The 26,507-nt window shown below is 34.9% G+C and overlaps 1 protein-coding gene and 1 pseudogene across 1 annotated transcript; one reads left to right on the plus strand and one right to left on the minus strand.

Moving 5' to 3' along the window:
* Nucleotides 1-14,349: 14,349 nt before the first annotated feature.
* On the plus strand, nucleotides 14,350-15,750 carry LOC145060143 (putative receptor-like protein kinase At5g39000; annotated as a pseudogene).
* A 3,519-nt stretch (nucleotides 15,751-19,269) lies between these two features.
* Nucleotides 19,270-22,667, minus strand: LOC145058501 (putative serine/threonine-protein kinase PBL28). The gene is made up of 6 exons (XM_079006396.1): nucleotides 21,565-22,667; nucleotides 20,997-21,106; nucleotides 20,581-20,908; nucleotides 20,198-20,401; nucleotides 19,992-20,092; nucleotides 19,270-19,833 (listed from the first exon to the last, which is right to left on the minus strand). The coding sequence occupies exons 1-4, from the start codon at nucleotides 22,612-22,614 to the stop codon at nucleotides 20,393-20,395; spliced, it is 1,497 nt and encodes a 498-aa protein (XP_078862522.1). The 5' UTR covers nucleotides 22,615-22,667; the 3' UTR covers nucleotides 19,270-19,833; nucleotides 19,992-20,092; nucleotides 20,198-20,392.
* Nucleotides 22,668-26,507: the final 3,840 nt, after the last annotated feature.

The raw sequence follows: 26,507 nt of genomic DNA on the forward strand, positions 1-26,507 counted from the left end.
TGGTGCAAGTGCAGTGGCAGCATCGGAAGGGGTCCGAGCTGACATGGGAGCCCGAGTCGGAGATGCGGGAGCAGTATCCGGGATTGTTTTCGGTATAAGACTTCGGGGACGAAGTCTGGTTCTAGTGGGGGAGAATTGTAAAAGCCTGGAATTCAGGTATAACCATTTAGCCCTCCATCTTTTCATATATGTCATGTTGGCCCTTTTGTATTGGGGCGAGTACGCTGGGCGTACAAAGAGTACGCTGCGCGTACTCGCGCTCTCAAATTGAACGCGTTGCCACCCGGGTATGCTGGGCATAACCGGTCCAGACCCAAAACCCTAATTTGAGTTGTTGGCTATAAAAGGAATGAGATGGCTTGGTTCCTCAGCCACCATCCTTCAGAAGGAAACCCTAAGAGAGTGTTCCTTCGTTCCTAGCCCTTTTGTGAGTGTTCTAAGCTTGGTGGTGTCATTTCAAGGTAGCAAAGGAGAAGAAGAGTCCATTGTGGAGACTAGGAGCTGGTGTTCAAGTGTAGATCCAGGCTTAGCAAAGGTTGGAGCTTCTTTCTAAGGTAAAAAGTTTGGATCTTGACTTGTAGATCTTGTGGTATGCTTTATGGACCATTTTCTAGGGTTTTGGTCCCAAAGGTGGAGACTTTATGAGCAAGTGGTCTCCATTAGCTTAGATCCATCATATTTCTCGTCCATTTGAGTTGTAGATCAATAAAAATGTAATCTTGCACGTGCATGATTAGCCATGCATGAGATCTAGATCCTTGAGTTGAAATGGAAAGGTGTTAAGGAGTGTAAGAGCCTTTACAGCCATGCCAAGGCTTAAAGGTTCCGACTTTATGAGTAAGGATGCTTAAATAAGGCCGTATCTAGAAGTTGAAGTAGTGGCTTAACCGATTAAGACCAGAAATGAAGTGTGTCTATATCTGACTATTACGATGGGCGTAACTCCCAGTACGCTGCACGCGCAGCATACTGGGTGGAGACCCCGATTATTGAGTTGGCGATGTGCGCCCCGCGTACATCAGTCTGTACGCCCCACGTACTGAAGATGTTGACTTTTAGGGTTTTGGTCAACTTGTGGACTTTGAGTCAAGGGAGGGTAAAATGGTCTTTTACCCCTCTAAGGAATGTTAATAAGGGGTAAAGTCTAGTAGTGGAAGTCTATATTAATTAAAATAATATTCGTTATGATTAGGCGAGGTTGAGTCTTCGTTTGGGATTCGGAGATAGCGAGCACGTGAGATTCTAGACTTTCCACGAGGTGAGTCTTCTCACTATACTGTACCTGGAAAGGTACCTATGTGTGACCGGAAGGTCGGATATGTTATGAGTTGTATGCATTGTATGTGATTAAGTTAGCCGTTTATATGTGCTATGTATGCTATGCTTGATGTGGGCCGGAAGGCATTATGTTATGGGCCGGAAGGCATTACGTTATGGGCCGGAAGTCATTTATGTTATGGGCCGGAAGGCATTGTGATGTGGACCGGAAGGTCGACGCGGGTAAGACTGGAAAGTTTACCGGGTTGGGACGGAAGTCCCCTGAGACACATGGACCGGAAGGTCATGGCCTGGAAAGGCATATGTGTGTAAGTAGTATTTTGGGGAACTCACTAAGCATTTATGCTGACAGTTGTTGTGTGGTGTGTTTCAGGTACCAGTGATGTACGCGGGAAGGCGCCGGCATGATCAGTACACACACGGGATTTTTATGTTATGAGATCTTGGGATTGACATATGTTATGAATTGAGTTTTAAACAATGATGTTTTCATGAATAATGAATGGATTATGTTTTTATAAAATGCGAATTTTTTTTTGAAATTTACGGTGTTACACTCCACTTCCAAGCCTAAGCCCAAAAAGAAGAAGACGCTATCTGTGACAAGAAAAGAATTCCTTGAACTCAGGGGAACAATTGATCAAATCTTTGCTATAGTCACAAGTTCTCATCCACCATAGACCCCTGTTCTGACCACAATGCAAACCATGGAGGAACGAATTATGGCGATTTAAACAAGAGAAAAGTTCACAGATGAACGCATCCTACTTCGCATTGAGATGGGAATTCGTCAATTAGATGTCCAAAGGCAAGCAGATCATAAGAAATTCATCAAAAAGGCCAAGGAGCTACTGACATAATTGAAAGATCAACTGGTCAAGGTGACCATAAAGCAAGAAGAGAATACATAATTTCTGATTAATAAAATCCACAACACTTATAAAGTTGGGTATTCCAAACTCCGATCAACAATCAAAGGCTTAAGGAGAACAGGCTAGGCAACGGAAACAATGAATAACATCCAAGTCGTTACTAAGGATATCCTTGATTACATCAAAAACCCAAACCTCATGATAACCAACGACTTAAGCACCCAGATGCTAACTAGGTTCGACCAAATCTTCAAACTGTTTGAAGAAATTAAAGCATTGTTTGAGGAGAAAGCGAAGCCTTCTTCTTCAAAAACGGGAAAGAAACTAATAGTGGAAGTCAACTCCGCCTACAAAACCTCTAAGTCTCCATCTCCTTCAAAAAATCAAACTCCTCATCAGTCTCCACTAAGGTCCCCTCCAAAAGGAAAAATTCCAATCCATCCTCCTTCTCCAAAAGACAAAATTCCAACTCCTTATTATGCTCAAAAGATGATACTGCCTTTCAAAAAGCCACCATGGAGCCCTCCATGTCTTTGGATAAATCGAAAGAGTCCCCCATTACTAAGCAGAAAAAGGAAGGCAGAAAAATTAATACCGGAGGCAGCCAAGATGGTCAATTACATCTGCTGAACCAAAGGATTTGACATCCAAATGGATTAATCACTAATCCATTCCTGGGTAAATCCTATATTATGACTTTTGGATACACACTACATCCCTCATTTGATCTATGAAGTTCCTTCTACCGATAGATACCGGGATATTCCTCTATCTGCCAATGCAAAATAGTTCCCACTCTTGGAACCATTTGTCTTCACATCCCAGATGACTGCAAGCCTCCTATGTGGTTTTAGAGTCGAACTTGTTTCACAACAAGTATGGAAAGAAAATTGAGGAAATCTGGTTCAACGATGTTCCTGAGGTAGTCAATACATATAAGCCTTTCTCATACAAAGGTGCAACCTAATTTCAATACACACACAAACACACACACATACTCTCTCTCTCTCTCTCTCTCGCTTTAACAAAGAATGCCATCGCACTCAAGCAGAATTTTCCTTTATGAATACTGAAGATATCTTTCTAATTGTAAGAGTGTTCCAGAACAAGATAAAAAAAATACCACAAAATGAAACCCGCATATGCTAGAGCATGTGACTTTCTTAAGGCTATAGTAACTGACTTTGCAAGGATTGATGCCAAGATACATCTTGTTGTTGCTGAAAAGATGAGTTTCCTCCTTGTGAACATCCTCCAATTATTAACAAATGGATTCAAGATCTAAGCCTCAGAGCCACAATCGTCCCTGACCTTGGCATTATATTCAAATTCTCAAGAGATAGTGAAAAATTCATCATACCGGCCACTGCATTTCATCGATGCTCGCATAAACAACTTGAAGGAACTATCTTATATGTTCAAAAGTCCAAGTTCACCAGTAACGAAGTAAAGCTTGAAATAACAAGGAGAATCAAATGGATTTTTGAAGTTAGGAAGTTTTGGTGGGTCATCATCAAGTTTCTCAAGCTTAATCGATGAAGAGGATAATTGTGAAGTCACTTAGTGGGAAATTGTTGGTACACAAAAGTGACCCTCGACAGCTATGAAGTGTATTTGTGACGCGAAGACTTGTGTGAACGGATAGAAAAGAGTTTGGATGAGAAGTATTACCGAAGAGATGTATCGTCTTGACTGAAGACTTGAATATCAGAGATAAGGAGACACGATGAGTTAAAGCTTTTTTCTACTGTGAATAATGCATTGTAAGAAAAATAATGATCACCATTTTTGACATTATGTGTTAAGTTGGTTTTGCCAGTCTGAAGCATGGGAAGCATGGCCGTCTAAATCAGGATTACTTTTGCATTATCTTATTTATAGACTAGTACTATTTCCTTCTATAAATAGATATTCTTGTAATCCTTACAACGTATGTCTGATTTTCGTCTTCTTTGTAATCTTATCAAGTGAAATACAAGTCTCCTTATCTTTTATCTTACATTCTTCATTGTTCATACTTTGTTGTTCACCGTTTAATAACTTGTGTTTGATTGCAAACGAAGTTATGATTCAATAAGTATTTCTTTAAACTTGTTTATATTTAATGATGTATGTTGTTATGTTTCCTTACAATTCCACTGTCTTTTATTGTTGAGGTTTATGAAGATCCGTGAGATTAACTTAAATTCCGCACCATAATATCTTTCTAATAAGTTCTTTTCTCAACATGTAGTCCATGATATGATGAATTGAGAAACTTTGGATTCAAACCTTAGGTTTTTAGCATTAACTATTTAGATACTTGAATTTGAGAATAAGTACCAATGAGATGAACTAGGGAAATCATATAAATTATTCGTAATTAATAACATGTTAAAAGCATGTAATTAGAATCAAAGTTTATAAGTTAAGAAAAGGGATACGTAGTTGAAAGTAAATTTGGATTATGGCTTCAAGGAGGAAAAATGCAGTAGTTTGTTAACACTCACTGATGAGATGAGTACATATGAATTTTCTTAATGGGTTACTTGACTTATTTTTATGATTTTTTTTTTTTTTCTGTGGGCTCTTTTAAAAGAGTAAATTAAAAGATTTGAAAATTTTATACAAGATAAAAGAGTTCTTTGCGTATTTGTTACTTAATTACTTTAACATGATTTTGGCTTAATAAATTGTAATAAAACCTGTTAATATTTTACTTTGCAAATTTTAAAATCGTATTTCATACCGATCATAACACTTATATGATTGAAATGTCAAAAGAAAAGTGGTGATCATGCATTCACCGAATATAACGCCTCGTTTCGAATTAATTATTGCGAAATAGGGTTAACAAATAATACATATAAATATAATTAAAGGCTAATTTATAAGTTTGGGAAGGGAGTGAATTAATAAAAGACATTAGATAGACGTAAAGGTTTACAATAATAACAATAATATAAAGGGTTACAATAATAATAATAATAATAATAATAATAATAATTATTATTATTATTATTATTATAATAGAGAAAATATAAATCCATGGGATATTATACTAACTAGAAAGAAAACCCGGGGCGACGGCCTGTTTTATTTTTATTTTATTTTTTTTTCAATAGAAGGTAGAAGGGACTAAACTTGTTAAACTATGGAAAATATTGTGGCTAACTTTTGAAGACTACAAAATTTTGTAATAAGAGACTAATAGTATAAGAATCGGAAAGTTTAGTGACAAATGTCTAAAACAAAGAAATTTTATTATTCTTTAAACTTTTGAGACTTAAGGAACTAAACTTGTCAAACTATGGAAACTATTATTGCTAAATTTTGAAGACCACAAAGAAACCTTTGTAACAAGGGTCCAAAAGTGTAAGAATGAAAGTGTTTAGTGAAAAATGTCTAAAATAAAGTAACTTTAGTATTACTCAAGCTTTTGAGAATTTATATAGACAAAACTTCAAAAATGGTCCCTTGTGGTTTTTAAAAATATTAAGTTTATTCCTTAAGTTCAAAAACATCTTACAGATGGTCTCTATGGTTTCAAAATTTTTATCATTTGGTCCTTCCAGTTCACTTCATTAGCATTTCACCATTAAGTAAGGAGTATTTTTGTCAATTTCATTATACAGGACCATTTATGAGGTTTTTTTATTACTTTTAACAAAAAAAAATAAATAAAACTTAATATGCAAGAGGTGTTCCCACAAGCCTATTGATGAAACTTCCTCACAAAAACCAGAAAATCTTATCTTCATGACCAAAAATCTCTGAAAGTTAGCCAGAAAAGCCTCGATCTTTGAACTAGGAGTTTAGGTAGCGAAACTGGCAGCAACATGAGTGGGGATGACCTCATTTTTGCCTTCCCATCATCGCATTTATTAGTCAAAAGGAGTTGGAGAGATTAGGTGGAGTCCAAGATGGTGCTTTCACGAAGATTTCCACCTCCATTGACAACGACGAGTGAGTCAAAATCGTTCCAAGATAGACCTCATCGGGATAGAGGGAGGCTGATTATCGAAGTAATGGATATTTCGTTAGGGAATCGTTGTTTTCGAGCTTAACTAAGCCATGGGCGGCTTCTATTGATGTGTTGCAAGAGTGAAGAAGACGATTATAGAAAACCACAGCCTGTCACAGTCGTGTTTTGTCTTGGATTTAGGCTTGATTTCAAGAATTTAAAAACAAAATCAAGGTTTTGTTTTAAGTTATTGTAGTTTTTTTGACTTAGCAACTCAAATCGTTGTTGGAGAACACGATTAATAGTACTCGATTTTGATTTCTTCTTTATTTTTTTAACAATACTCGATTAACAGTACTCAAATCGGAGGGGAAGATGAAGTTCATTTGATATCTTCTTTATTTTTTGTTCTCCTGTGTGTTTTTGCTGTCGATTAAACGATGACTCATTTTGACCCCCTTGTTCCATTCCGTATCTCACCCTAAATCTTGGTTTACTCTTGGCTTGCAACTTTGCTCCTGGATTGCAGGAATGTGATGATGGAATGAATACATAGAATGGTTTATATATTCATTTATTCACAGTTCGAGTTTTCCATTCAAAATGAAGCCAGAATAATCAAATGGGTGTATGTGGTTGGGGTTTCTTTTTTTTCTTTCTGCATATCATTGAGAGGGAGAAGACAATGAAAAAATATATATATATATATATATATATATATATATATATATATATATATATATATATATATATATATATATATATATATAGACCTTTAATATTAAATAATTATATTTTTTTATTTATTTATTTTTTTAAATTAAGGCAAAACTTCATAAATGGTTCATGTGGCAGTGAAGTGACAGAAATATCCTTCACTTAACGATCAAAAGCTAAAAGCTAACGGAGTTAGCTAAAATGTTGAAACCATAAAGACCATCTGTGAGGTTTTCTGAACTTAGGAACTAAACTTGATATTTTCGAAAACTATAGGGATCATTTTTGAAGTTTTGTCATTTATATATATATATATATATATATATATATATATATATATATATATATATATATATATATATATATATATATTCTTGAAACCCATTTTTTTTTGAAGAAAATCAACTTTTGGTAAAAGTGTCTAAAGACCAAACCTTGGGGTCTGTTTCTGCTAACTTTGGAATTTGGTCTCCATGTTCCCTTTTCAGCAACAGATCATGGGAGAAGGGTTTACCTCCTGTTTCTTTTGTTTCTTTGCATTAGATTCCACCTATCAACGAACCCTAGCTATTTGTTTTGTGTCTATTGATTTTTAGTGCAGAGGGAGAGGGTTTATTAGCCTTATTAATATGGTTGGTTTTTATTTCTTAGAAAATCATAAGTCTTCCAATTGGTGTTAGATTTTCACAATGATTATATCTTTAGGATCACTTTGTTGTGTACTTACCAAATACAATAATCGTAAACTTTTTTAAACTTTTTCAACACTCATTTTGACCCTATTATTATCATTTAGTTGATTATATTTTTCTTCGATATGAAAAGTTCTATCATTATCATTAGTTGATGCTAATCTTTAGTAACAATTTCTGACAAGAAATTCCCAATTTTTACAACTACGTGTGACATTGTATATGGTTTGAATGATAATATATAGGTACTATTAGGGTACAATTATGCTAATAGACTACGATAGTCCTTGCTAAGTATGTGCTTGATTGATTGTATGGTACTATTAAGTGCCATGAATGGTTTTTTTTGAAAGAGCGTGCCATGAATGGTTTGTTAGGTGCCCTGAATAGTTGGGGTATTGTTAATATTGGTGAGTCATTGAGTGAATGCCCTAGTGGTTGTACCGTAGTTTAAATTACATATATATTGAGAACTCTTAATATGGCCTTAGTTCATGGTTCTTGTTTGATATATTTCTTTTGGTAAGATCACTTGTTCGATTGTTTATCTTATTTACTGACTACGTATGACTATACATTCATAAGGCGATCATTTAATATTAATAGTAGCTTCTATATGGTTATGGTAAAATTGAGAGGTGGTTGTAGTATGGGATCTTGGAGCTGATGGTTATATGATGGATGAGAACCGGAAGTGGTATGACGGTATGGTGCGTATGTATGGTTGATATGTATGTTGATACATTTTGATTGATAGTGATGATGGTGAATCGGCTTTAGAGCTAAGAACTTTGCTTATATGTATTATATGTATGGTGCAATATGTGCTATACTAGGGAAGTTACCAAGCATTATGTGTACGTTGTTAAGTTAGATGCTTTTTAGGTTATTTGTAGGAAGGGCACGAGGAGACTATACATTCACATAGGAGTTTTATGGTAATTCGACTTCCATTGGTCTTTGTAGTTTAACTCTGATTAAACCTTATGCTTTTGAAAAAATTGGACATTATATTATGTTCTTAAAAATGGATTTTTAATGTTTAACTTGGTTTTTAAATGAAAATTTTGGTTTGAAAATTAGGACGTTACACTGAATGTGTGACTGCATAGTATAATGTAATTTCCATACAATCATGATATCCTAAGAACATGATAAAGAAAGACTTTATTGGGATTGTTCGTCCCTTTTTGAAGTACACGTCTAGGGACACCTTAATATTTTTATTTGTTATTCCTATTTTAGTAAGATTGACAACTCTCCATTTCTATAATTAACCCTAAGGTTTAAATCAGTATATAACTAAAGGACTATATGTTAACATGATGGCATGATAGGGGAAGGCCCATAAGGTTTTATTTTCATATATGATCATGCATTAAATTCACATAAATTATATGAACGATTTGAAATAAAATATTTTTATCAAAGTTTTTGATAAAATATTGTGTCTAAAACCATGTAGGTCCAAATACAAATTATTGTCCTGATACAAATTATTGTCTTACATATTTATTTAGGCCATTTATCTCAAGTTCTAGAATTAAAGGTTAGAGAGTTCTAGCGTTAGAAGTGAATTTTTAAAGATAAAAGATATATAGTTCTTGTGTAAATTACCACTCTATGTTAATGGTTTTGTTTTAATAGTAATTTGTAACTCCATGTGTATGTTGTATTTTGAAACAGAATAATATTTCTTTTGTGGGATCATATTTTAATAAAATGCCATAGTATTTTAAAGACAATAAAAATGAGGTGGTACAAGGTGGTATCAAAGTCGTGGTTCAAATGAATTAGGTTTTCACTGTCTACACCTAGGCTTAAACAAGAAGAAATATACTAAGTATATTATGACCACTATTACTAACATTATTAGGAATTGCATGAAGCTTTTAAATGTTTAAACTGCATGGTAAGCAACGGTGATGCTACCTACTTTTATTACACGCATCCGTTTGGTTGATCAAATATTAGTGTACTAAACTAAGAATATATATATATATATATATATATATATATATATATATATATATATATATATATATATATATATATATGTAATGATGAATGTAATAAGTGACTACTTGTCACAACCTACTTTCATTCCAAATGTGTTGAAGTTTACTTGTAGCTTATTTCTTAGTTTACAACGTTTAGTGGGCCAACTTGTTTATGCTTGTATCATAGTTTTTTATGACCATTGATAATTTTGGTTAGTGATGGACCAAATCCTAGGCTAATTTAGGGATGACTAGTTTACATGACCATTGTTATTATAATCCCTCTATCATTAGGATTAGTGAAAGAACTAAGGGATGTAATCAACTTAGGAATCATTGAACCATGACTAATATTCATTCTGCTTCATATTAATCAACCATAATTGTACGGGGACTCAAGTCTAAGTGAAACTAGTTCTTTATTATTCATGTTCTCAATTTTTCGTTTTCTAGTTAGTTTTGTTGCTTGTTTCTATTCTTCGTTTGCGTCTCATAATAAAATTTCCTGAATTCAATTTACTACTTAGTTCAACTAATAATTAAATCATCTATTACTGATTCAATATCGTTCCCTTTGAGTTCAATAACCCAATTTTACCTCAACTATAGTACTATACGGTTGGGTGCACTTACCTAGTAGTGTAATGGTCCTCTTGTATTTCATTTTATAAACTCAAGACTATATTTAAACACATCAATATGTTTTGCAATCTAGAATGAATTCAACAAGATTAAAGTGAAACTAGCAAGTGAGAGAATTCAAGTTCTTCACAAGTGTAATCTGCCTGGTTCTAAATAGCTTTTGTACCATCTATCTTATTTTTTCATTAAAGGAGATACATATACAATACAAAAAAATAAAATACAAAATGGTAATATTTAAAAAAAGTAGGTTTATATTGTTGTAGGGCATTGATTTTTGATTTTTTTTTTCCAATTTCAATGACTCCTTGCACAAGTTGTTTTATGCCAATCATGGATATTCCTTATGCTCACAAGATAAAACCTTTCTAATGGATGACACTTTCATTGGATCTTATTCGTCGATATTGGAGGATTAATACATTGTGCCTTCCAAATATGATTCACAAAATGATGGTAGAAACAAATTGGATAAGTTCTTAGTGAGTTGTCTTCAAGTAAATGTTATGAATCCAAGATCCATGAGTGTAGTTATTAACAAAATTAGTTTCATCATCCAAAAGGGTTAGCAGTGCAACTTGTTGCCTAGTTACCCGCTACGTCTATATAAAACTTCTATTTTATTTATGGACATAGATATGTATGATTATAAAAAAAGTACACCATTAAAGACAAATGAATAAAACCCAATGTTGCTTTTATGGTTATTAAAATTTTGACCGAATTTGATATGTTCTTTGAGCCCATGATTTGTCGAGCAAAGGGTTATCTCTAAGGTGATGTCTGGTTTGCAAAATGTTTTTGAAGAAATTGGAAAATGATATAGTCAGGAATTTGAATCCAATCCCATACCATGTTTAGTTGATAGGAAATGGAATAAAAATTAATTCCAAATTCTATTTGGTTCATAGGAAATGGATTTAGAATCTATATAAAATGACAGAATTACCTTTTTTGTCTGTTTTGCTTAAGCTTACTTTATTTTCTCAGTTATATGTAAAGAAATATTATATGAGTTATAAAAATAATAAAATCTAAGCTATTACGGTGGTAGCAGTGGTGGTGGCGGTTGTGGTAGTAGCGATGGTGGTAGTGGTGTTAGGTGATAGTAGTGATGGTGACGGTGATGGTAATTATGGTAGTGGTGGCGGCAGTGGCAACGATGGTGGAAATGGTGGTGGGTGATGGTAATGGTGGTGGAATTAACGATGGTGGTGGTGGTGGCAGTTGTAGTGGTGGCGAGTGATTGTGATGCCGGTGGTGGGGACATTAGCGATGGTGGTGGTGGTAGTGGAGGTGGTAATGGTGGTGATGATGGTAGTGGTGGAGGGTAATAGTAGTGTTGCTGGTGGTGGTGGTGGCGGTGGTGACTTTTGGTTGCAGGTGATGGTAGTGGTGGTGGTGATGGCTGGTAACGGCGGTGATGATGGTAGAAGTGGTGGAAATGATAGATAGGGGTGACAGTCAGGGTTGTTGGTCGATAAAAGTAATGTTATGTGTTGGTTTTCTTATAAGTAAAAGGGATATTTTTGTAATCTGCCACTTTCCTTCATGAGAATGAATGTTTTCCATCCAACTTTGGAAGGAATCAACTTTTCTCCATATGATGGAAAATTTATTTCATTTAGGAATCCCTTTCCACCCTCTATGTCCAACCAAACGTATGAACTCAAGAGAATTGGAATCATTTTCCCTTGAATTCCATTTCATTCCTACCAACGAAGCACGCCCTAGAAATCAAAAAAGAAAAGATGAATAAATTTGACAGTACAAGACCCTTCAAGACTTGAGCTTATGAAATCATCAAAAACACACCATCCTTCAAGTTCTACCCATATCCTCCAGATGAACAATGAATTGTTTGAAAATATTAGTTATATAATCCATGAAAACAATTTACTTGATTTAAATGCATATCCAAAATTTTCAAGTGCTGATATGCAATTAGAGTAGGGTGAATGCTTATTTATCGTCAAACATCGTTATGATTTGAATGTATTAGTTCATTTAAATGCATATCCAACTTTTTTCATATGATGATATGTATTATATAAGTACAAATGCCACATAATATAAAATTGATAAATTATATGTTTAACTAAATTAAAATGAAAAATTATATATTAAAGCATATAAATTACCATATAATACAAAGTTGAATGGTTTAATCCAAGTTTCTTTTGTTTCCGGTTGCAAAACCGGCTGAATTAGTTTTTCTTAATAAAAGTCTATGAACATAAGTTTTAATGCACGGTTTTTTACCGAAAAGTAAGCGATCAATTTATTTTCAATAAAATGAATTACTCAAAAGGCTCCAAATTGGGATTTGGATCGAGTACATACTAAGATTGGAAATTCATTTGAAGTTAGGATTGGAAATATGGTATGGGTGGGGATTGGAATTTTGTTTGAGGTTGGAGCATTTGCATGAATTAGGATTTAGAAGGATATTGATGAGGAAGTGGATATAAATATGGAGCTATGGACGAATAATGATAACCTGCAGTGAATAGATAAGCTGGTCAAATGAAAGTTGATAACAAATCTATGATAAATGGCTTGGTAAAGAGGTGTTGTTGGAGTATGAAGATTTTTTTCTTATTTCATTTTGAGGTTTTGGTTTGACTAGGTGAAAACATGTTATGTTTGAAAAATTGAGAAATGTTTTGAGAGAAATAATGATATTGTGTGTAATGAAATGTTGAGGTTTAACTCTTTAAGTGTCTATTTATTGTGGATGGAAAAAGATTGAATATTTGAATTTTATAAAAAAACAAACCCATTTATTTTTTTAACAAAAAATGGTAGAAATTCTCTCTCTCTCTCTCTCTCTCTCTCTCTCTCTCTCTCTCTCCCCCTCCCTCCCTCCCTCCCTCTCTCTCAACCGGTGAGTGCCCTTAGTAGGGATGACAAATTGACCAATCGTGTTGTATTGTTGTCTGATACGGCACAACACAATAAAGTTTTATGTAACACAAATGTGAAACGACGTTGTGTTGTTACACTTGTCACGAACACGACACACACATGAATTCAAATTTCTATTTTGCTCAAATTTCGTTTTGTGTTGTGTATTTTTTTCATGTCGTGTCATAAATTGTCACCCATAGCCCTTAGCGAGCCCCCTTAGAGCACGTATGGGGGTGGTGTTTGACGAGCCTTAGGGCGCCGGGCTAGGGGCTTGGCACACCCCAACTAGCCTAAATAAATGATATTTTTTTTTTCTTTCCAATACTAAACTCAAAAGGTAAAAAGGTATAAACACTTACTCTTTAAGTGGAAATATGAGATTTGAGAAAATATGTTATCGTTATTTACAAGATATAAGGAAAATAATTGACCAAAAAAGACAAAAGAACTTTTATAAATTATACCCCTAAAAGCTAATGGATAAGGTGGCCAACTAGCAATTTCTCAATTATTGGGACAATTTAAATAGGTGAAATTCCGATTTTCTTATACAACGTAAAGTTAGAGGTCGTGATCAAACTCTATCTCAATTCTCTTTTTCTCAACCTCGATGGCATGTAGGTGCATGTGGGCTATATGTTATCACACTCTAAAGTAGCCACCCTACCAGCCATGTCAAAATGGTGTTATAACACAAATTGGAGGAAATTGTGTTTTCATGTTACAACATGCTGCTAAGAGGAGAGAGAGGTAGAAAGATAAATATGTGCAACCAATGAGAGGAAAGAAAGACTCCCGTTACAATATTTTATCACGATAACATCTCTTACCATAACACCATAACATGAGAGGGGGTGGTGTTCCTCATGTTATAACGCCGTTATTTGATGCCACATAAGCATAATGCCTCTCCCATGTTGCCCACTTTGTGCACTCTAAGTGTCTTAGTGTGTTATTAATACTAAAGTCAAAACACCATTCAATCAACTTCTCGTTTACAGAACTTGTAGGCCTTATTGTTGTATTTTATGTTTTTCTTTATAATCAAGTAGAGTTATTGTTTATAAATATGGAGTCCTTCCTGGACGAGTTTCAGCATCTTAAAATCCAACTAGAAGTGATAAAGTTAGCTACCAATAACTTTCATAACAACAACGTTATCGGTAAAGGTGGATTTGGGACCCGAGGTGTTTAAAGGATTATACTCTCACTCTGAGGGGCGACAGATAGTGGCTTTTAATCGTCTAGATCGTAGATTTGGGCAAGGAGATCCAGAGTTCTTAAAAGAGATTCTGATGCTTTCCTATTATGCACATGAAAACCTCATCTCTCTCTTGGGATTTTGCAATGAGGATGGTGAGAAAATCCTTAAATATGAACAGGAATCCAATGGAAGCCTTTATCGCCATTTAAGTAGCCTTACTCTCACATGGAGGCAACGTCTCAAGATATGCCTTGGAGCTGCAAGAGGATTGTGCTGCCTCCATGAACCCAAAGAGACACATGAAAGAGTTATCCATCGAGATATAAAAAGTTCCAACATTCTCCTTGATGAGAACTGGAACGCTAAAATATCTGACATGGGACTCTCGAAAATTGGACCCGCTAATCAAAAGCATACCTTTCTTGCCGCCAATGTTGTAGGAACCCCTGTGTATATAGATCCACTATATATGCATACATATTCTTTAACGAAAGAGTCAGACGTATACTCTTTTGGAGTAGTCGGAGACTATCCTTTAATTATAACAATGGTAGTTTTGTGAGCTTTGTGAAAAGGTGGAAACAAAGCTACATGCAAAAGAAATTAGATGATATTATCTTTCAGGATATGAAGAAAGACATGGATCCAAGGTCACTCGAAACATTTTCAGGAATTGCCTATCAATGTTTGTAGGAATATCGTGAGCAACGGCCAAGGATGTCTCATGTTGTTGAACAACTTGAAATTGCGCTTAGGTTATAGGATATTTCTAAAGAACTTTCGATAGAGTATCAAGAGATCGACTATAAAGAGCTGATTAAGAGTGCGATAATTCCTGTGGTCTACGGTACACATCCAAAGAGAAATTAAAGATGCTTCTCTCCAAAGGAATCTTAGTTAATGGGGGAAAACGGTAATTATATGGGAAGTGATTCGTACACAACAGTTTTTTGCCATACACAACAATTTATGCATTATATAGTTGTACAATACAACATTTTAAAGCACCAACTGTTGTGTATGTATAAAAATTATTGTGTACGAATCAGCTCCCTAATTATATCTATGTCTATGTCTAGCAACGGCTGCTTTAGATTTTTATTATATATAATTATTTCATGGTTGTGGAAATGTGATTTATGAAATTTTATTTATACCTTAATTAAGGGTAGCATCCACATTAAAATACATCTATCGATTATAGATATCTATTAACAAACCAACGCTCATGTATATGATTTGCCTTTAGTTTTAGATGTTGACACAAGCGCACTATAACTTCAAAAACAAAGAAAATCTCTCTTCTTAGCAAGCACTCATTTACTACTTCAACCCAACTAACTTGATCGAGATTTTTGTTTGACAACGTTTTTCGTTGAATAAGAATGGAAAACATTGTGAAATGATATCGGCAGCAGGATGTTTAATCCCTATTAAACTTGCATCTCCCAAAAATTATTGTCGAAGAAAATCAAGGTTAATTACTAGCTAAATTGTCCTCCGTTTTGTTTGTACTTTTGTAGACTATTTGATAAGTATATATAATAACATATTCTTTGCTGCATCTTTTTGCAAATTTAATGTGGACTACTCTATACCATATTGTTATAAATCAAAACTACAAGTCAGAACACAATTTTTGTCGCCACATATCACATATACAGTAAATCTTGTGTTCGATTTTAACTAACCAGTTCACAACTATCTCGACATCAATTACATATTAGCTATGGAGACAAAATCTTCAATTGTGTACTTAGTAGATGAAAGAAAAGACGGATGGTTAATGGTTGAATTGTATCACTTTACTATCGACAAGAGAAGAATTGATTTTGACATAACGTTTGAATGCGGAGCACCATTAGCAGTAGAAGGCATTGTGTTTCTACCTGTGGAGAGAGTAAGCTGAAAAATTCTTGTTTTTCCTTTATACCATTCTGTTTATGTGGTTTTTATTGTTTCAATCATTCTTAGTAAATAGATGAGTTGCAAAAAAGAACATCTTAATCTAAGAGAACCCCTATGGTTCACCTACTTAGTTTGTGGGGAAACCTTTTCAATAGGACACATCTAGAGATTCCAAGTTTTCTTCTATAATCTATAGAAGTCTAAACTGTAAATTTGTAGGTGGAGTATCAGGTGCTAGAGGATGAGGATGTCGAACATATATGGGACCATACTACATGGGACCTTACTACACCAAAAGAGGCGTGGGATGCGTTGAAGACTTTGTTTTCAAAGAAGAACGACACGAAACTGCAATTTCTTGAAAATAAATTACTTTCGGTGTCACAGCGGGATCTAAAAATCTCTCAGTATTTCCACAAAGTCAAAATGTTGTGCAGAGAAATTGGTGAACTTGATCTACATGGAAAGATTGGAAAACCCAGGATGAAACGTATCATCATCCATGGTTTGAAGTCGGAATACAAGAGCTTTGTTGCTGCGGTATCCATGGGTGCAACATCTAAGACAGAAGATGAAGCACTCTGTGTAGAAAGAAGCAATGGAAAACATAAGTCAGGTAATAAGCAGAAAGTCTCAAATAAGAACAGTGACAAAAACAAGCATCATGATCGTAGTGACAAGAAGCCAAGTAACCAGGGACACCAGGAAATATATGGTGACCGAAAACCACATATGAATGGAAAGTACTTTCCGTATAGATGTCACAGATGTGGACGTAAGGGACACATGGCGAAGAACTGCCCGATAAAACAAGTCGATGAAAGAGACACTGCCACTGTAGAGCAAGAAGAAGGGTGAGACTTTGAAGTCCTAGTAGATCAAACGGAAGAGGTGATGGCGTATGCAGTAACAAGTAACAACCGAACACCGGAAAAATAAGTTAGATGATTGGATCATTGATTCCGGGTGCTCCAACCTTCTCATCGGTGACAAAAATCAACTTCAAAATCCTGTGAAGTATGGTGAAAATCGGGTGGTGGCCATTGCTGATAACTCGAAGCATTTGATAGCGAATATTGGTGATGTTGTATTTCCATCAGATAGCAGCAAAGACGAGTTGGTATTAAAAGACATCTATCATGTTCCGGGAATGATAAAGAATATGATTTCTATTCCTCAAATGATGTATGATGGTCTTTATGTGTTATTTGGCCCTGAAGACGTGAGCGTCTTTAAAGAATTTGAAACATCATCGGTACCAATTCTTCAAGGTTACAAGACTAAACGGTATACGTGCTCAATGCAGCATCTGCCTATGCTGAAAGAACTAACACCCCGTTCTCGAGTTTAATTTAAGGAGAGAAAAGAAAGGAAATGGGTGGAAGTGAGAAGAAAGTAAAATAAATTGGTGTTCCCGAGTTTCATTAAAGGAAGGAAGTGGAATGATCACTTTCCCTCCTAACTTTCCTTCCGATTTGGAGAGAAAGAACAAAATGTTTATCTTTCCTTCCACTTCTCTCCAACTCGGAAACACAAAAGAAAATTTTATTTTCCTTTATTTTCTCTTCTTTTCTCTCCTTACTTTCTTTTCTCTTCTCTTCTCTTCTCTGCTACAACTCGGGAACGGGGTGTAAAGGAAAGCAAGCGACAGATCTTTGGCACCTAAGAATGGATCACATAGGGTTTGACAAATTGCACCTCCTTATGTCCTTTTTTACGATTTTGGGATTTCTCTGATGTGGAACTTATTTTGAAAACAATTTTAATCAATGATGGTTTTGTGGTTGTTAAAAAAGTTTAAAAATTTTCAGGAATTTTATGAGTGTTACAATCATAGAGAATAGAACATAAGATAAGTCAACTGCAAACTCATTCATGAAATGGTAATATGAGTAAACGGGTTGTAGGCAGTAATTGATGCCATGATTATTTATAATATGAGCTTAAAGGAGTGAGGGACAACATATTAAATACATGATGAAGTAATGAACCATAAAAGAATATAGATGTGAAAACCATTTAAACTACAAAAGAAATAACAAGCAAAGAGAAAAGAGGTTAAATAATTTCAAATTTTGGTGCAGTACGCATAAAGAAATAGGGAGCTTAAGATGTTGATTCATTATGTGAATGATGATTTGGAATGTCTTTCAATAAGTGACCCAATAGGGAATAAGAACTACGTGAAGATCATGTCTAGATTAGATATGTTCAAGAGAGTGCCTTGCTAGTGTTGGCACTAGCATGGTGTAAGAAATACTTCTTATCAACTGGGATAGACTCTCTAGCAAGAGATATAATGTGCTCAGAATGTTTGATAGGATTTGGAAAAGTTGATAATTTGTGGTACAACCTTGATGTGTAGATGAACAAGTCATATGAATACAAGTAAGAAACTCTATTATAAGATAGTTTGGTACAACTTTGTTACAGATATGAGCAACTCGTGCACCATATGTGACATTAAACTTATGGTATGAGCTTAGGAACGTTTTTGGTTCATAGGAGATAAAACAAATTTGGGATATGATTATGTGTTCAGTACAACCTTGCTCAATTGCATTGGCAAACTGTACGATAATTGGACATAGGGAAAGTACTTGATTTTGGTATGGCCTTGCGAGGAATGTATACATGCTATTTTGAATGTAAATTTCGCCTATTAATGTGAGAATGAAGTACATAGAAAGGGTGACTATGGAAAAATGATCATGGTATAGCTTGTAGATGATGCAAATAGATTGATTGATACTCTGACCGGGGATTATGATGTCTGAACGTCCATGAAAATTGGGTTTGGAAATCTTGACAACATTTTGATTTCACAGAGGTTTATATTAATGTAGTACAAGCTCATCAATAGGAGTATAATGATTAGCCTAAATTTGATAAGTATGTATGAATGTTTTTTCACACAAACAAACAATCTTACATGTAAGACACATCACATGATATGTTTTTCGCAACTGAGACGTATACGTAAGGATTGCATTGAAACACTGAAAAAATGTTTATATTTGCAAAACATGTTACAATTACGTTTAACCAAACATTTCTTTGTAGCTCAAAGATAAATTTATAGTATTTATTCCTAGCTGTGGAATGAAGAAAGAAACTAGCGCATAAAATGACATTAAAACAAATTAAATGTGTTTACAAAATCATCCGTGACTAATCATAACTAAGAGAGCCTATTACAATTAATTCATACCCAAGCCTAATTATGTCAATCTATATGGGTTTAAACTCAATGCCTTCAACAATAAGCCCTACAAGTGAGCTTTTATCGAAAACAGTCAACTGAAGATTCTCCGAAATCCATCCGCGACTATCGGTTTGAAATTCCCATACTTGTACTTCCATCCAGCCATCGTTTCTCAGTCGTGGAAGGCCTTCCATTTTGGGTCTATTCAACGGGGTGTGGGTGTTTTGATAATTCATTGGTCTAAGAATCGGGGTTTGAGGACCAACTAAATAGGTATATCTTGAATGATGTGGATATCCATATCGACAACTAATATGCACTTTCACAGAAAGCCAAGGAGCAGAACGTTTTTCTTGTACTTTGTAAACAAGGAAACTTCCATATTTTGTTTGAGGTGACAGAATATTCGATATGCAAATTATCTGAAAGCCATGACGTTCACCAAAAGCCACTTTTCCAAATCTGCATAAAGACTTTCCATTTAATGTGAATGCAAAAAAAGGAGACGATTTGAAAAGTTGCCGAAATTTTCTTAAAATAGAGAAATTAAAACAATATACATGTGCATTACCCAAAAATCTTACGACGCATATGCATAAACAAAATAAAGAGAAGAAAACCTTGATTCGGGTAAAGACTGCCATCTCCACTCTGCTTTTTGCAAAGCCTCTTTTGCTCGTAACACATGACATTTCCTCCCATTTTTGTCAAGAGAAAACCACTGTCAATGAATAGATGAGTAAGCACTTGCTTAGTTATTTGGTAGAACCATGTTCATATGCTACACAACAATCACATTGAAATTAATCATTCAAATATAAAATACCTCTTTACCATCCTTTATTGGGAATCCTTTCACAAGAATATAGTAGAGTTCCTTGTTTGTTTTCCATTGCTGACTTCCTTTTGACCACTTGATTATGTCTTCATAATCACTTGGCAATTTATCTGTCCAGTATGTGTCTGAATCGGATACAGTTGGTATATCCACCTCTTCATCCTCTAACAATTGATGCTCCACCTATGAAACCTGTACATTAAATTTTGATCGATTCTGGAAGAATACTCATTCTCCAAATATGTACTACAGAAAAAGATTCCTTATAAAGCAGGTGACCAATCGGATTCTCATATGATGAAATGTTTGAGACTCAAAAAACAACATAAGCCAAATGATATAAATGAATAAACGGGTATTTATCAACTTACACTCTCTAGGGGTTGAAACTCAATGCCTTCTACTGCAATTGCGCATGGGCATTCAAAAGTAATTTCAAGATCAACATTTCTTGTATGATCACTTGTAAACTGATACAATTCTGCCATCAACCAACCATCCTCTCTCTTATCTGAAAAGTATGAAGTCGAAGATTGTGTCTGCCCAGCCAATTTGTAAGTGAAGCCCAAGTTGTCCTTAGTTGAGTCGTCGAGACTGAATACAAGGTTTATAGTGTAGGTGATATGTGGTGACAAAAATTGCGTCTTGACATGTGTTCTGAATTCCAAACAAAACGGTGCATAGTATTCCACTGCAAATCTGCACGTAGATGAAGCAAAGGGTATAGTACATTACTATATACTCATGAATAGTCTTAAAAAACTAGAAAAAGAGGAGGACAAGTAACCTTGATTTCTTTCGACAATAATCCTCGGGGGATGCTGGGTCAATAGGAATCAAACTTCCTATTGGCGATATCATTTCACAATTTTCTCCGTTCTTGTTTAACCAAAACCACTGACCATTAAGAATGCTCAAGTTAGTTGGGCCGATGTATTATACATTGTCAACATTTAAAAGTAAAGGGAAATCACATACTTGTATGCGTGTTTTGCTTTGTGTACTGATGGGTGGATTTCAGTTAGGGATGTTAACTAAGAATAAATTAGATTTCGGTTGAAAAAAAGTTACAAAGATCTATCTCTAGTAGGAAACATGTAGGAGGGATAGAGATAAATACAAGCTTTAATTCAAATGTAAAGTCTAATGTCATCTAATGTCTATCGCAAATATTTTTAACAACGATGCAAAAAATTGATTTCGTTGTTGGTTGTCAACTCCCTAATTGAAATGTACACGTTGCTAGCATGGGTTTTTATCATGTGAAATTTCTTAAATTTTCGTATATAAAAATTTATCATTCATACAAAATTTTTTTAAAGTGGCACGGTTTATAGCTAGAAATAGCTAATTACCGTTTTGCCCTCATTAACGAGGATTCCTTTGGAGAGAAGCATAGTTAGTTCCTCACTGGAACTATAGATCAGAGGTGGTACCGCGTTCTTACTGATCTCTTCATAGTCCATTTGAGGTTCGGCCTCTTCAGAAATCACCTGAAACCGAAGCGCAATCTCAAGTTTTTCCACAACCTCAGACATCTTTGGCCGCTCTTCACCAGATTTGTGCAAACACCGATAGGCAATGTCTGAAAGTGTTTCCAATGAGCTCAGATCCATGTGTTGCTTTAGATCATGAAATATAATCTCATCTAATTTCTTATCTTCGTAGCTTTGTTTCCACTTTTGCACTAAACTCTGTAAATGACCATTTTGATTTTCAAAGCATAGTTTCCCACACAATACTTCAAACAACACCACACCAAAAGAATATACGTCTGACTCTTTTGTTAGGATGCTCTTCTCCGCATACATCGGATCTATATACCCAAAGGTACCTGCAACGTTGGTGGCAAGAAATGTATGTTGCTGATTAGCAGGTCCTATTTTCGATAACCCCAAGTCGGAAAGTTTGGCATTCCAATCCTCATCTAGTAGAATATTGGAGCTTTTTATATCACGGTGGATAACTCTTTGTTGGGTCTCTTTGGGATCATGAAGATAGCACAAGCCCATTGCAGCCCCAAGGCATATAGTTAGGCGTTGCCTCCAAGTGAGAGTAGTGATGCTTAAGTGGCGATCGAGGCTTCCATGAGATGCATGCTCATACACAAGGATCTTCTCACCATCTTCATCACAAAATCCCACTAGAGAGATGAGATTTTGATGTGTGTAACAGGAAAGCATTAGGATCTCTTTCAAGAACTCAGAGTCTCCTTGCCCATAGTTACGATCTAGACGCTTAAAAGCAACCGTGCTTTGCCCTTTAGAGTGAGAGAGGACTCCTTTGTACACCTTCCCAAATCCACCTTTTACGATAACATTGTTGTTATCAAAGTTGCCGGTAGCCGACTTTATTGCCTCTAGTCGGATTTTGAGATATTGAAACTCTTCCAAGAAGGCTTCCATTATTTGTTGGTCAAATGGTAATTGATAATCGGAAAATTCAATGAAGTGTTGCTATAAATAACACCAGAATAGGAAAGTCATGAAATCTGACAGTTTCCTACTTAAACCTTTTTCTTCCTTTCTTCATTTATAATAATTTGGAAATTAACTTTTCATTTTACCTAATCTATTTAACTAATAGTTTGTAATTCCACTTGTTATTATTATTATTATTATTATTATTATTATTATTATTATTTATTTTTATTTTGTACCTTATCTCATCAATGTATTAACTTAATTTTTTAGATATATATATATATATATATATATATATATATAACAAAGGATGTGTATTGTATATCTTGAACAATTTAGATCATTAAAAAGATGTGGCCAGTACTCCAACAATCATACCACTATTATATATAATTAATACTTACATAACTAATTATTTTGTGGTCATATCTAATAAGCCAATTATTTATAAAAATCATCAAGTTTAAAAAATGTGTTAATTAGTCGACCCAAACCCAAACAACCCTTGAAAGAAGAGCATAAGATGAGTTAGCCCTTGAAAGAAAAGCATATTGATGAGTTTTGCGGGCCTTCTCATGCTGAGTTGGATATATCAATCCAGAAGAATTATTCAAAAGAGCATCTTTTCTATTTGACATTTAGCATTTTTGGAGTTAACATGTTGAAGAGTCAACGGTAATCTACCTACTATTCTAGGACTCATTCTTTGTGTAAATACATACATGATGAATAGTCCTCCAAAATATCTTTAAGCTATTCAGTTAACTAATTTTTAGTGCCAGGCACCTGTAAATTGTTTTATTTTTTAAGTGATGAATACCAAATGTTGCAACTGATCTTAAACTTTGAGTAAACTAGAATGTATGAACATGTGCAATTTTGACCCTCTGATTCCAAACCATTCAAATCAAATTGTTCACAAAAATCAAAACATCTTGCTAGTTATAATGCCAATATAAACTTTCAAACTTTTATTATTTTCCTCTATATTTCACAGGGTTCATTTTTTGGACGCCAAATTGAAGTAGAATCACAGTTAAATGTAGATACAGGGAGAACAGTAGTTTAATTTAGAGGCATACCACAATTTCACTGTTAAATGTAGATACGTGGAGAAGAATTGTATAGTTCAAATATCCATCTTACCAAGGGCCAAGGGCCCCTTAAGCACATGATTTACATCAGGAGGGGTAATGCCATAATGGCATAGACACGTGCATATTGGTAGCAATATTGGACTGCATCCTTCTGCAATTCTGCTCAACGTTGTCAAAATCGACCTCTATCTAGAGCTTTAATCTTGTGAAACTGTTTTTTGGATATTGTTGTTGTCACACTATGGCAGAAATGTAGAAAACAAAAATAGGGTTTAACCGGAACAAGATGATTCCAGGTTCTGAACTTTATTTCATCAATCATCAATCAAGAGATTAAATACACCAATTTGAATCAGGAGATAAAATAGGAAACTAGGAACATAAAATAGGATAAGATAAACATAACATAACATAAATTTAATATTTTCTTCACTCCCCTCAAGATGGAACATGGAGGTGACAAATACCCATCTTGCCAAGTAGCAAACCTTTCGATCACAGGTGGTTTAGTAAAAATGTTTGCTATCTAATCTGTAGTGGTTATGGTAGCCAATAAAATGTCTCCAGATTCAACGCGTTCACGAACGAAATAGCAATCCATTTCAACATTTTTGGTACATTCGTGAAAAACCGGGTTGTTAGCGATATGACGAGTAGCTTGGTCATCATAGTAAATTTACTATGGATACCAAATGTATCCAAACTTTTGAAAAAGATGAAAAAACCTTGGGGGCCTAAATTCTTTCGATTGATCGTAGGTACTGTGTGACGAGTAATACGATGAGCATTGGTATATCAATATATAGTGGTTGCTCTCGTCACATGACAGGTCGAAAGGAGAATCTGCTAGACTTTCGAGATAACGCTGGAGAAGTGAAGTTTGGAAATAATCGAAAATGTAAAGTGAAAGGTTATGGCAAAGTAACGAACGGGAAGTTTACAGTGAACAGGGTGGTATATGTCGAAGGCTTACAACAAAACTTGATAAGTGTTTCGCAATTCGTTGTGGGCACCGGCAATCAAGTAGTCTTCAATGAAGAAGGAAGTGTCATTTCGAATTAACATAACGAAAAAAGTTTTGCTTAAATCGAAAACGAAAGGTGACATGTTCACACTCGAGATGAAGCCAATTGTTGGTGTTCCATCTGTCTGCTTACTTTCGAAAGCCTCATTAGATCTTAGCTAGTTGTGGCATTGTCGACCCTGCCATCTGAATTTCAAGAATCTTAACAAATTGGTTATGGATGATCTTGTTTCTGGCTTACCTGTTTTAAAATATGATAACAATTCGTTTTGTGCAACTTATGAACAGGGAAAGCAAAATCATCAAGGTATTCCCATCGTCATCGACACAAAAATCATCTAACCTCTAGAACTTCTTTGCATTGACCTTTGTGAACCTTCGATTGTTGAGACTCTCAATAAGAAGAAGTACAAATTGGTCATTGTGGATGATTTTTCAAGGTTTACTTGGATTTTCTTTCTTCGTCAGAAGTCTGAAACTTCTCAAGTGATGATAGATTTCATCAAGCACATCGAACTAAGTCCGAGAATGAAAGTTAAAAGAATCAAAAGTTATAATGGTTCAGAATTCAAGAAACAAATTCTTGATTCATTCTTGGCTGAATTAGGGATTTCGCATAATTTTTCATCTCCTTACACACCGCAACAAAATGGTGGAATAGATCTCTAAGCGAAGCATCAAGAACAATGCTGACATACACGAATCTACCTCCGTATCTCTAAGCAGAAGCAGTTTCGACAACATGTTTCACTAAAAAATGTTCATTGATTCATCGTCGTTTTAACATCACCCCTTATGAAATCATCAACAATCGAAAGCCTAATGTTAAATTTTTTCATGTTTTTGGTTGCATGTGTTTTATCATGAATCTCAAAGGTAATCTTTCGAAATTTCAGTCAAAAGATGATAAAGGAATATTTTTAGGATACTCACACAACTCTGTAGCATATCGGGTGTTAAATAAGGGAACAAGAAAGATTGAGGAAATGTTCAATCTAATTTTCGATGACTATCATGTCAAATGTGTCGAACTGATTTTCGTACAAAAGCCAATTCTTTCGGAATAGAATGATGAGTCATCAATTGTGAATTCTTTTGATATTGACTATGATTTAATTTTTGGTATTCCAAACAGAGCGATAGATGCTGAAGTCCGTGCTGATGATAATCAGATTCCTAAAGCATTGAAGTATTATGATGATTCGACGGTGACTAGGGAAGAAGATGATTCTCAATCTACCTCAACCTCACAAGTACATGTCGAATGTCTACCTGTTTTACAGGGGGATCAAGTGGAGGGGGAGCGCTTGAGTTCAATGACACTTGATCATATTAATGAGTCTGTTGTTGAGGGGGAGCATGATCGAAATTCACATCATTTTGAGGGGGAGCATGGACAAAACAATGTTGATGTTGAGGGGGAGCATCTCAATCCAAATCCATTAGTCGAGGGGGAGAGAAATGGATCAATACTTTATGTTTCTACTGATAAAACTGACGATTTTCATGATGTTTATGATAATTTTTCATATACAGGTGAAGGTTCTGAAATGGATGAAATATTCGAAGATGCACCTTTAAATATTGACCCTATATATCCACCGATGGACAGATAGATACCAAGTCATCCAAAAGAACAGGTTCTTAGTGATCCTCAAGCTGGAGTTGTGACACGTACACAAATTTGAGCTAAGAATGAGATACCGAATGTTCACCAGGAATATTGCATGTTAAATGTGTTCATTTCGAAAATG

The sequence above is a fragment of the Lactuca serriola genome, chromosome 6, assembly GCF_051521515.1.
Source record: "Lactuca serriola cultivar US96UC23 chromosome 6, Lser_US96UC23_V15, whole genome shotgun sequence".
Lineage (NCBI taxonomy): Eukaryota > Viridiplantae > Streptophyta > Magnoliopsida > Asterales > Asteraceae > Lactuca > Lactuca serriola.

Bases quoted from the DNA above. Each gene is read 5' to 3' on its own strand.
- LOC145058501 (XM_079006396.1), bottom strand. From the start codon at position 22,614: ATGGAAGCCTTCTTGGAAGAGTTTCAATATCTCAAAATCCGACTAGAG. The intron at 21,107-21,564 runs GTAATTAGCTAT...CTTAATGGTCAG, and splicing joins TCGTTAATGAGGGCAAAACG to TGGTTTTGGTTAAACAAGAA. The intron at 20,909-20,996 runs GTTACTTGTCCT...ATCTACGTGCAG, and splicing joins TATTGTCGAAAGAAATCAAG to ATTTGCAGTGGAATACTATG.